The sequence below is a fragment of the Onthophagus taurus genome, chromosome 1, assembly GCF_036711975.1.
Source record: "Onthophagus taurus isolate NC chromosome 1, IU_Otau_3.0, whole genome shotgun sequence".
Classification (NCBI taxonomy): domain Eukaryota; kingdom Metazoa; phylum Arthropoda; class Insecta; order Coleoptera; family Scarabaeidae; genus Onthophagus; species Onthophagus taurus.
The window spans coordinates 29,229,182-29,242,019 of record NC_091966.1 but is presented as its reverse complement, the minus strand read 5'-3'; the positions used below and the strand labels follow the sequence as shown (position 1 = coordinate 29,242,019).

Sequence of the window (12,838 nt, the reverse complement as noted above, 5' to 3'; positions counted from 1 at the left end):
TTTGGGATACGTTCACTGATTAAAATTCATAATATTTTACACTTCTAAGAATTAACACAAAAAACATATAGAGTAAAATTACGATTTTTATAAAGTTATTTTAAATATAAATGAAAATAATAATAAATTATTTTTGTATTAAGAAAATGTTTCAATAACAGCTGTTTAATTAGGTTATGTTTAGGTTACGTTCAAATATAATTTCTATACTTAATAAATTGGCGGGATTTAATTATTTATAACCAAGGATTTATAACCACATTTAATCTACAATCTTGCATAAATTTAACTAATTAAGATTGTGAATAATAATGGATTATAATAAAAGAGTCGTAGTTTTGGTTGATATGGATTGCTTTTATTGCCAAGTGGAAGAAAACTTAAATCCTCAATTAGAAGGAAAACCTATTGCTGTTGTTCAATACAATCAATGGAAAGGAGGAGGGTAATTATAAAAATAAGCGTACTCCACTTAATTAATTAAATATAATTACAGTATTATAGCTGTAAACTATCCAGCAAGAGACAAAGGTGTTACACGACATATGAGAGGAGCAGATGCAAAAAAGAAATGCCCAGAGTTACAATTAGTTAGTGTTCCTTGCCAAAGAGGAAAAGCAGATTTAACAAAATACCGAGATGCTGGAAAACGTGTCGCTGATGTTCTACAAACTTTTACATCACTTTTAGAACGTGCTTCTGTTGATGAAGCCTATTTGGATATTACAGAGGCTGTTAATAAACGGATAGAATTACAATATGTTCCTAATGTTAGCAATTTACCCAACACTCATGTTGCTGGTTTTGACAAGGATGTTTTTGTTGACAATGTTAAGGATTTGAATGAAGGAGATTTGAAATTGTGTATTGGAGGAGTTATTGCTGAGGAGATTCGAGAGGCTGTTTATAAGAAAACAGGTTAGAATTAGTTTAAGATTTTGAAGCTTTTAGTAATTAGTAATTCCTTTATTATAAACTCTAACATTACAATATAACTAATTGGCTCTTATATAACTAATTCATATGAGTTTGTTGTTCTTATAATCTGATTTGTATCATCGAGCTGCATCTTCCTCCTAACTGCCATAAAGAAACATAAAATTTTCGCTATCTTGTAAAGTTAGATAATGAGCTATAACTTTGACATCATTTGATAACTTGGATAATTCCACATCACTTTAAATATTAGTGAAAATTGAATCTTGATATCTTGGCAAATATAGACAATGCAATTTCTGCAAAGAAAGACATTTTTCTAGAGAAGTTTCAAGATTGGCTAAACAATTATGGGAAACTGTCAATGTGCAACCCATTCAGACACCTCTATGACTTTGTAGAACACCTTAGTGTGCAAAGTGATCCCACAACTTAATTCCTAAAAATACTAAATTGGCTAAAATGAACCCCTACTACGTTATTTTAAATGGAATGGCCCAATGTTTATTGAATTTTCGAGATCCCCGCTTAATTTTAATATAAATTGATATAAGTCATCATATGTCTACTTAGATTGCACCATTTTTTAATTATTTCAGTTTTTCGAAAATTTTTTCAGATGCATTTGTGAAATTACATTCGAGCCAGGCCAAATATTCTCAGGTTTGCACAAATAAGACCCATAGCTTACATAACTTTTGAAAACTTTTTTTAAAAATTATACAGGTGGTCAGAAATTAAAATTAAATGGCAACCCTACATTTTCCTTAACCAGCGTATTGTACACTGAAAAATAAGGGGATTTTATCATCCCTATATCTAAAATGTATGATTTTTGTAGAAACTTAAAAAAGAAGTGAAAATCGTGATTATTTGAAAATTTTATAATATGAGTTGCCTTTGATTTGAAGGAAGTGATATGAAACGAAATTATTCTAAGGTGGAAAGTAAGGAGACTTTGTGATTAACATCAAAACGAAGGAGTTTGCTACTCCTTCCACTAAGATACAAGCTATGGGTGAGATCTTACTTTTCAGATAGAGAATTTTCGCAAATTTCTGACCACGTATAATTTTTTAAACAAATTTTCAATGATTGTGTAACCTATGGGTGGGTATTATTTGTACAAACTCTGAGAATATTTGGCCTGACTTTGAATGTAAGGCATCTGCCAAAATTTTCAAAAAAGCTGAAATAACTCAAAAATGGTGCAATCTAGATTGATGACTTATATCAAATTATATTAAAATTTAGCGGGGATCTCGAAAATAAAAAAAAAAAAATAGGACATACCATTTACAATAACAAAGTAAGAGTCCATTTCCGATATAACCAGAAGTTATAGAAAACTGAACATATTTTAGCTGAATTGAGCTCCTCTGATAAACCATATACATATAGACTCAGCTTGTCGTGACAGACCCTGTTCATTAACAGTGTTTCTTTGTGATCATCTGATTAAGCATAATAATGGAAGAAGTTAAGTATACAAAACGACGCCAGTACACGATCTCTCATATTTGCGTCAATGAGCGCTGTTGCTGAAATTTTAAATCTGTTGATATAAAACATGCCTTCTTTCTTTCATGCTGATACTTCGTAGCAATGAATGGACTACATTATGAATACCTTCTATAGTGCAAAAGGAATAGCACAGTAATGCAAGAATAAATTTGATCTGGTGTTGCTGTTGTTTATTAAGACTTTTGATTTTCATTTTGATCATACGACATGATATCCACCCGCTTTGAATATCCACCCGCTTTCTTTTTCGGAAAAAGGTGATAGTGACCTTCCTGCCCTTATTATTTGATTAACATCTTCTGTGCGATATAAGAATTTTCCAATCATTGCAACCGCTCACATATTGGGTCTCTATTGTTCACTTGAACATAGTGTTACCAAACCAGAATGGGTTCATTAGATGTCGTTCCACGATTACTAATCTACTGGTGGTCAGGTAAATATGGTCTATGCGGATTTTTCAAGGGAAAGGCTACTTAAAGGGAGGCTACTTTAAATTGGGCATAAGTTGATACACCTACAAATGCGACTTTTGTAAAATTATACTTTTTGCACAGTTTTAGTGGTTGCAGACTCATTGCTGATTCTCTAAATGAGCATCTGTAATTTGAGTTGTTAAACTAGTTTTTATTTTCGTCATTGAGGAAAATGTTGACTCGCAACAGTAAGTACTTCCAAGCAAGATAGTGCTTCCTGATTTCTATGGGATCCTTTTTAGCGTCAAAAAGAAATTTCAGGTTACTATCTTCCCCTAACACAAATAACTCCATAGTACCTCATGAGCCTCGGATATATCCACTAAACGTGGTTCAAATACCAATTTCAAAGCAGGAGTGTGTTCGTCAAAATCGGAAAATCTTTCAGTATATTCTTCGATTAAAGAATCCAGAACATTTTAACATGTCTGCTCGTTCAAAATGTTTGCTAGCTCTGTAAAATGTTGTGCAGATATTTTTTTTGCAAACGCTTGGTTCTTTTGCCACATTTAATATACATGGCGCAGGCAAATGGTTATTTCAGGTAGATAGCTTTTTCCTAGTCAGATACTGTCTGCTTAGGCAAACAGTAGTTCGTTACAGTTTCATCATTAAATGTCTAGGCAAATACCATTTTTTCGATACAACAATGGAATATAGAGTAGGTACCTGTTCACAATAAAATAAACCTACTTTTCTTAAATTAAAGTCACTAATGACTCCTACTGAGTGTCAAACGAGTCAAATTATTTGCGTATCATGTTCAAAAATTGCATAACAGTTTCATATACTTTTTCAAGTTTAACAAAAATACAAATAAACGATTTATTTCTTGACGACTTAAATACTAAATACAAAAATTTACTTGTTTTGACAATTATTGCCGGAATGGCATCTACTATTGCACGTTATCTTATTTTGAAACGAGTACACCTTTTTGTACTGCATTGAAATTTCGAAGGCTGGCACTGGCATTTTGACATCCCTTGCCCAGAAAACAGTGACTGTGAAGCTCTCTTAAAGAAATAAAGCATTCCTGGGGTTGGGTTGGTTTAAAGTAGGGCTCGGAATTTTACAAATTTAAATATTCGAATAGTCGAACAATTCGACTAGTGGAATAGTTGTCGAACAATCGTCGTCATTACATTAAAAAATTGGAAAAAAATGGATCAAAAAATTGTATCCAATAAACTAAATTATTATTTTCTTTTAACGAATATTCAAATAGTCGACTATTCAAATATTTGACTTTTCGGCTAATAAATTATGAAAATTATTCGAATTACGCATATTCGACTATTCGAATACGATTCCGAGGCCTAGTTTAAAGAGCTAGTTGCCTGAAAATATTTTAGCCATATGCTATTTGCCTAGGAAAGTAGAATTTAGACTGAAATAAATGAAATAAAACTATTTGCAGTTTCCTAGTCAGATACTATCTGCCTAGGAAAAAGCTATTTATGTGAAACAACCATTTACCTGCGACATACATATGTGAATCGTTTTACCTTGCAGGTAAATATTTAAATTGTTTTGCTTTGTCATGATATCAGACAAAAATGTAATGTTTCTCCAAAATGATTCGTCTGATAGATCACATAGCTTGTTTTTGATAAAAGTTTAAAATTGTGATGAAAACTTATCCTGTAGCCAGCCAACGAACCTTGCAGTAGTACGGTAGATCAACACTGTACGTTTCCTCGTTTAAAGTTAGCATTTGCCGAAATTAACGATGATTATATTTACGCGAATATAGTTGACAATTGCAATAGCTCTATCCAGAGTGTCTTGTGAAATTATGAATTTTGCATTAATGTTTTTAAGGCTAGATGTGATGCCCTCTTTTTTGTCTTTCATAGAAGGTGCACCTCTCATATTACCGTGACGTTTCGGGTGGTGTAGAGTATGATAAATTGAAATACTGTCTTGAGCAAAAAGCAAATGGACAAATTCAAAAATCAAGTAAACTTTTTTCTATAAGATTTAGTTGCTTGAATTTGGCTTTACATTTAGGACTGATTTATTTAAAATTGAATTATCTAGGATCAGTTTACATTAGAAAAAGAATACTATCCTATTTTTTTTCTCCACAATAATACTTAAACATCAGATTATGAAAGGCCCCCAATCAAATTTGTTACAATATGAAGGTTGCAGAATTAAGCAAGCCTGCAAGCATGTTACAGAAAATAGTAGTCTTATTGCTTTACATTCTGTGGCGCTTCATCGTTCTTTATTAATTTTCAAATTTACAAGAGTTAGCTTTTTATGAAGGCTGCACAAGAATCTAACGGAGGCCGCAGGTTCTCCACCTCTGGGATATATCATGACACTCAACCCTTTCCTGTCAAAGTTATATAATTTCTCTGCGTTGGGTACTATAAACACATTACATTTGTCCACAGAATTTGCTGTAGAGGTTACTACCAAATTTGGTGTTTAAGTTCATTGCTATCATTTATAAATAATCTGTGGAACAAGTTTTTATGCAACATATTAGCATATGTGGTTGGTATGGCATTACGTACTTTCATGAAATATTATCATCATAATCAGCATAAGATTAACGTGAATAAATGCTATTTTATACGTAGTATTTCTCCTCATTTCTCAATGAACTATTTTGAAAAACTATCTTTAGGAACTTGAAAATTACTAATTGTGGCAAGAGAATATTGCTTCCAGTATCATCGGAATGGTTTGTTTTGAAAACTTTCTGTAATCCTATCGTTAATAAATGGCAAAATTCGGCCGCTTATAGTGCATAATAAAATATGACACTGTGAATGTGTATGACAATCGTGAAACCATGAAAAAGCGATGATTTTGATAATACAAAGAATAGAGCATTTTTAAATTGCTGCTCAATAAAAACTTAGAAAAAATTAAGCAGCAATGTAGAAAGATGCAATAACAGAAACTAAGTTACCTTTGCAAGTACCGAAAAGCGCCAGTTTAACACATTAGGAGCAAAAATGTTGATATTATCAACATTTATGAGAAATTTTGAATAGCGGCAGCAAACATGTAACAAAGTTTTTAAATACTAAACTCATTTTTTCTTTGAAAGACCCATGTGTGGCATTATGCATGGAATATAACATCGTTTAAATGTACTCTTTGTCTTCACACGGTATCGGCATATGCACGGTAAATCGAGAGGAAATGAAAATATTTTAAGAACATGTCCAGGAAGCAAAAATAAGCAATATAAGCCCATATGTTCAAGTCCAATTTTCATTTATTTCAGAGATATTTTGAACAATAGTAATTCAAAAAGTGAAGAAAAATGTATTACTAAACACAGAAAATTTCTGAATAATGAGGAGGCGCTCCATCATGTTGGAAGATAATACGACGTCGAATATTTAAAGGTACTTTGTCCAATATTTTCTCTAAATGGTCTTCCAAAAAATGTAAATAACCTTCCCCAGTAAGACGGCCATCCAATACAAAAGGACAAACTATTGATCATTTAGAATGCCGCACCATACATTAATACTAAACTGATGTTGGAAATTGTGTCCTTGCCGGGCATTAGGATTTTCGTCTGGCTATTGATGATTATTCTGGTAATTCTTAATTTCATCTCGAGTAAATTAAGCTTCATCAGTAAACAAAATGCATTTGAGTAATCTTCTGTTTTCACGAATCCATTGACAAAATTGAAGTCTTAATGGATAATTGCCTCCTTGGAGATTTTGTCCTTTTTGCAGATGCAAAGCGTTTAAACCTTGCCGTTTTAGTGTTTTCCAACCCAACTTTTTAAAAAGAAAAACCTAATTATATCTGAAACAAATAAAAATCGGTCTAGAACGTTAACCCCATACGTTCTAGTCCGAGTTTTGCTTATTTTTGCTTAATGGACATGTCCTTAAAATATTTCCATATCCTCCCGAATCAATCTGTAGATCCGACTGAATTTGAGCACCAAACGGTATCTTTTTGTGGATACATTGTCACCTGGTAAACCTCATGTCGTCAACCCACATGGGCCAGAATTGGGCCTGTTCACATAGTCATTCATTCAAAAATGCGTCTCGTCGTTAAAGACGAGGAAGAGGACCCGAGTCGGCCAAAACTCGGTTCCTCTTCCAAATATTCCGAAGCCATCTCAACGAACAATCAGTATTGTCTATGGTTATTACCATTGTTTTTCCTGGGTTAGTTGGGTGTTGTCCGGGTAGGCCCAAGTCCCCACGCCAAATTCGCCTTGTGCATGATAAGGAATCGACTGTCTCGGGTTCTCCTTACACTTTTATGATATATTTCATCATTTGATAGTGCTGCTCAATCGTGTAACTTCCCATGGTGATTTGCCAAAACAATATGACCACCACAGACTGTTAACATCCACCCGCCCCTACTATTCTAAACGTCTGTCAAACAATAAATATTTCAATAGATGTCTAAATTTTACGTTAAAAAAATTAATGAAATGCATAGAAATGGAATTTCGGGATTTTTTAAGCACTGGATTGACTTATTTGAATTTGCTGGGAAGATTTTGCGGCTTTATGTGTTACATGTTGTGCTGTACCATAGTAGTTCTCTGTTGCTGAAAATTTTTCTTTATTATGTGAACGATATCTTACAGATTACATAATTAGAAGGAAATGTAACAATAAATAAAAGCAGACAACTTAAAATTCCTTTTTTTATTAATATGATTTGATTAATTTCGATCTTTTATTAAATTGTAGGTTATAAGTGTTCAGCGGGAATAGCCCATAATAAAATTTTAGCAAAATTATCTTGCGGATTGCACAAACCTAATCAACAAACGATTTTGCCACAATGTGGCGTTGATGAACTTTATAAAAACTTACCGATTCGAAAAATAAAAAGTTTAGGTGGAAAATTTGGTGAAATTTTGGGGGATGATCTAGGAATATCCACAATGGCAGAATTAAAACAATTTGATGAAAAAGATCTCATTCAAAGATATGATGAAAAAACTGGGTACGTTAAATAAAAGAATTAAATTGTTTTATTATTATTTTTTTTATGTAACAGTTCATGGTTGTATAATATAGCAAGAGGAATCGATGTAGAACCAGTAACGGTAAGATTAGTGTCTAAATCAATAGGATGTTGTAAAAAATTCCCAGGTAGAACAGCTTTAATAACATTCGATGATGTATCTCACTGGATAAACGACTTATCTGAAGAATTAGCTGAACGTTTAGCAGCTGACATCCAAGAAAATAACAGAAAAGCCAAACAAATGGTGGTTAGTTTTGCTAAAGAAATAAACAGAAAAGATGTTCATAGTTCAAGGACACATCCTTTAAATTCATATGAATCGGAAAAAATTGCGGCTGATATGCTAAACATTATAAATAAAAATTGTATGCAAGAAGATGGTTCCTATTGCATTAAGTTTATGGGGGTTAGTGCGGGGAAATTTGAAGACAACAAAAAAACGTATGATTTGACGAGTTTTTTTAATAAGAGTAATGAAAGTAATAAAAATCTACCGGCGAGTTCTACTCCAAAAAGAACATCTAATATATTAAGTTTTGTGACTAAAGATAATGATAAAATGCAGCAATTAAGTTTGGAGGAAAATTCATTAACAATGGACTTTGGTGATATTTTAGAAAATGATTCAATTGATGAAGAAATAAAAACTAATATTGATGACAGAATATTCTTAAATAAAACTCCTGTTATAGATATTAAAAGAAATGATATAGTTTTTAACACAAACTTTACCAGCCCAGATGCTGATTTTAAAAAGCTTATACATGAAACAAATTTGAATGGATCTAATGATTCAATAACCGAAGAAATAACTCCAAGAAAAGAACCAGTAAAAAAGCAATCGTATTTTTCAACTTTTTTTGATAATATTACAACTCCGAGTACTAGTAAAGATAGAAATTTTGACACCTCAAAAAATCTAGAAGAATCATTTATTGAAATAACAGAAGAAAACGAAAATAAAAACAATGATTTTGTTAATTCGAATAATAATGATTTAGGAGTTCTCCCATTAGAAATAAATATTGATAGAGAATCTCCAATATTAACAGACAGAAATAACCAATCACATTTTAAAGATCCTCAAAAACAATTATGTCCCGAATGTAATAAAGAAATTTTATTGTCAGAGATGCCTTCGCATTTAGATTACCATTTCGCTTTAAAAATTGTGAAAGAAGAAGCTCATCTTTACAAAGAAAATAAAACAAATAACATACTTTCGAAACCGATTAAACCTGTAAAGAATCCAGATAAAAACGGTCAAAATAAAAAAAATAAGCGCAAACCAGAATCACATTGTAACAAACTGGCTTTGTTTTTAGCTTCCGCAAAAGAGGACATTGAAGGGCCAACAAAAACATGTCCAGAGTGCAACAAAAAAATTCCTTCGGCCAGCTTTATGGATCATTTAGATTACCATGCTGCAAAGAAACTACATTCTGAGTTGAATTCAATAATTCCAAAGCTAAGTGTAAAAGTTGCAGGTAATAATAATAAAGGTAAAGGTGCAATTATGTCATATTTTAAAAGAAATTGAAGGGTTTTATTATAATTTGCTATTTTATTTATTGATGTTTAAGAAAAACTAGTCTTGTATTATCATGCAATTTTTAATAAATAATTTTATGATAATACTTATTATTGTTACAATTCTATCTAACGACAGGTAATTGTCGTTATGCATTGATAGCCTAAGAAATAAGGTTTTCATCCGAAAATATGTTGTAATCTCAACAAGTTTAGTGAAAATAACTTTTTATTTAGTGCGTGGGTATAAATTAAACAATTTCAGGTTAGGATTTAATACGAAAATGCATATTTAACATTGCTTTGAACTTCCAAAAAGAAACGTCAAATCGCAACTTTAAAGTGATTTTTCGGTAAGTACTGCACTTTTGCGCACTTTTTTTTATCATTAACACATCTTTTGAGTCATTTCCTACCAATTAAAAAAAATCATCGATTTTTAAGAGGGACAGCTATTCTTTAATTATTCCAATATTTATTACTTACATAGTGTGTTATTACAAAAATTTACATTTAATAGTATATTATTCAACAATAATGGCGGCTGTTACCCACGAAGATGAAGTTGCAACATTATACGCAAGTTGAATACTATACTTTATCTACAAGTATTTAATTTTGAAAAAAAATCAAAAAAAAGGAAAAAAATAAACTTGATAGACATTTCAGACATAACCTCAATATAAGAAAGCTGTCATTTCTGTTAATATTTTATTTTTTGATTAGTAGGCCGTGTCAGAACTGTGGAATAATGGCTTCATTATTCAACACTTTGTCAGTCATGGGTAATGCGTGTTATTACCCGTCAAAAATCAAATGTATAACGAATAGATAATTCAATAGTTGTAGATAATAGTATATTATTATATGAGCATATAATGAGGGCTATTATTCACGAAGGTTAAGTTTATGTCACGAGCGTAGCGAGTGGCATAATTAACCTGAGTTAAATTTTGTTTAAATAAATTTTGTAGCAAGAGAAGAACAAAGAGGGAAGAAGTTTTACATTTGTCGATCGGTTTCGTGCGAGTAATGCAACATCTGTCTTTACGACTTAGCATCGCCAAAGCCCGGTTCTACTCTAAAACGCTATAGGACGGTTGCAAGAGTGAAGTTTGGTTTAGTTTATACTTATTCTTTGACGAACTCGTTTCGTGTGAGATAATTCGGACGAACCCGCGTAAAGAAACAATTATACAAAATTATTGCCTTTGTAGCTATTTGTAATAAGTCTTAAGTCTTGTATAATGTAATAAGTGGCGCCCAACTAGCGGCCCGAATTTCACGTGAAAGTTTGAGTTTTGTGATGCCTCCAAAGAAAAGAACTGACGCCAACCCGGATTCCGACGTGGAAGAATCAAAGATAACTGCTACGATGTCTACCAATGAATTCGCAGCGTTGCTGGAAGCAGTACAACGTTCGCAACTCGAATTTAACCGTCAATTGCTGGAACAATTTACGCCGCGTACAGTTTCGCCCGCCGCGCCTAGTCCTTCACCGTCGGGTAGTTTCGCGAGATGTTCCGCGCGTTTTGATGGCAGTAATCAGAACAATGATGCAGTTGAAGCATTCGTGGACGCCGTACAGATATATAAAGAGTGCACAGACGTTTCTGATGATCACGCTTTACGCGGATTGCCTCTTTTATTGACGGGAGAAGCCGCGATATGGTGGCAAGGTGTAAAAAGCTCTGTGACGAATTGGAATGACGCGATTAAACAACTGCGCGCGATGTACGGAATCACAAAGCCCGCGTACAAACTTTTTCGGGATTTGTTTAATAACGAACAGGGTGATGTCAAGTGCGATGTTTTTTTGTGCCGCGCCAGATCTATTATCGCAAAAATGCCGTACAAAATACCGGAAGAAATGATGTTAGACATGGTTTACGGGTTATTAAACAAAAAGATTCGTAAACATGTTTCTCGCGAGTGCGTAAATACATTCGACGAACTTATCCAAAAAGCCCTCGACGCCGAGACACTTATCCTCGAATACCGCGACGACGTGAGTAGCACAAGCAGTGCGCAGAAACCAGGAAGTGCCGTGACTGAACAGAAACCGAATAGAAACAGACCACGCTGCTCGTATTGCAAACGGTTCGGACACCTTAAAGATGAGTGTCGTGATTTGGCCAACAAGAACAAAGAAAGTGATAAAAGCCAAGCTAATCCAAAACCAAGTGACTCCGTCGAAAGGAACGTCCTTCGCTGTTACGGATGCGGTAAAGAAGGCGTTATCCGCGCAAAATGTCCCATCTGCAAAGAAAATGCTAACAAGAACGTCAACGTTGCGTCATTAGGAAATTTGTCCTTTTATCAAATTTCGGCGAATGAGGACGACGATCGCAGACCGTTACTGCTAATTGTAGTAGGCAACCAGAAGGGAGTAGGTTTTGTAGATACTGGAGCACAAATCAGTGTGGCCGGTTGGAAATTCTATGAAGTGTTGAAGGAAGCGAATTATAAATTCACCCCTAAGAAAATCAGTTTCACTCTGGCCGACGGAAAAGCTAAGACTGAAGAAGTATTGGAAACCGAAGTCGAGGTTAACATTGAAAGTCGTACGGTACGACAAAGATTTATCGTGTTGCCAAATGCCAAAGCAAATAGAACGCTTTTAGGAGCGGATTTCCTTTCCTTGGCAGGGATTGTGTTGGACATACCACATGGCGAGTGGTGGTTCCGCGATGTACCGGAAGTAAAATACCAGTTTTTCTTGAAACTCAACAAAGACAATGAGAAAACCACAACTACTGCAAACATTGCAATTGAAGCTATCGATCGAACTGAAGCAGAAGCTGTTCCTTGTGGGCTTCGACAGGATGAAGCAACGAGACTTACGGAAGAAGAACGAGAATGTCTGAGTCAACTTTTGTTGGAATTCGAAGACATCTTTGGACAAGGGGAAGAACCAACTCCTTTCGCAGAACACCGTATCGAAACGAGTGACTGTGCACCGACCGCCGTTCCACCATACCGAATGTCCCCACAGAACAAAGAAATTCTGCGCCATGAGTTGGAAAAGATGTTATCCGATCATATTATCGAAGAATGTGAATCACCGTGGGCTGCACCGGTGGTACTTGTGCCAAAAAAGGACGGTTCCCGTAGAGTGTGTATAGATTATCGAAAACTAAACTCAGTGACAATCAGTGATAGTTACCCGTTGCCGCGAATCGAGGACCTCTTACATTTAGCACGTGAAACATTATACATGACGACACTAGATCTAAGGTCTGGTTACTGGCAAGTGCGTGTGCGAGAACAAGATCGTGACAAAACCGCGTTTGTGACACCGTTCGGAACTTATCGGTTTAACAGAATGCCGTTCGGTCTGAAGAATGCCGGCGCGACATTCCAGAGATTGATAGATCGTTTTCGTG

General features: G+C 34.1%; 1 protein-coding gene across 1 annotated transcript; it reads left to right on the top strand.

Annotated features, from left to right (window-relative positions):
- The first annotated feature begins 184 nt into the window (after nt 1–184).
- LOC111422989 (DNA polymerase eta) lies at nt 185–9,559 on the top strand. Its single transcript, XM_023056268.2, has 4 exons — nt 185–445; nt 497–918; nt 7,640–7,898; nt 7,953–9,559. The coding sequence occupies exons 1-4, from the start codon at nt 312–314 to the stop codon at nt 9,460–9,462; spliced, it is 2,325 nt and encodes a 774-aa protein (XP_022912036.2). The 5' UTR covers nt 185–311; the 3' UTR covers nt 9,463–9,559.
- Nucleotides 9,560–12,838: the final 3,279 nt, after the last annotated feature.

Bases quoted from the DNA above. Each gene is read 5' to 3' on its own strand.
- LOC111422989 (XM_023056268.2), top strand. From the start codon at position 312: ATGGATTATAATAAAAGAGTCGTAGTTTTGGTTGATATGGATTGCTTT. The intron at 446-496 runs GTAATTATAAAA...ATATAATTACAG, and splicing joins AATCAATGGAAAGGAGGAGG to TATTATAGCTGTAAACTATC. The intron at 919-7,639 runs GTTAGAATTAGT...ATTAAATTGTAG, and splicing joins GGCTGTTTATAAGAAAACAG to GTTATAAGTGTTCAGCGGGA.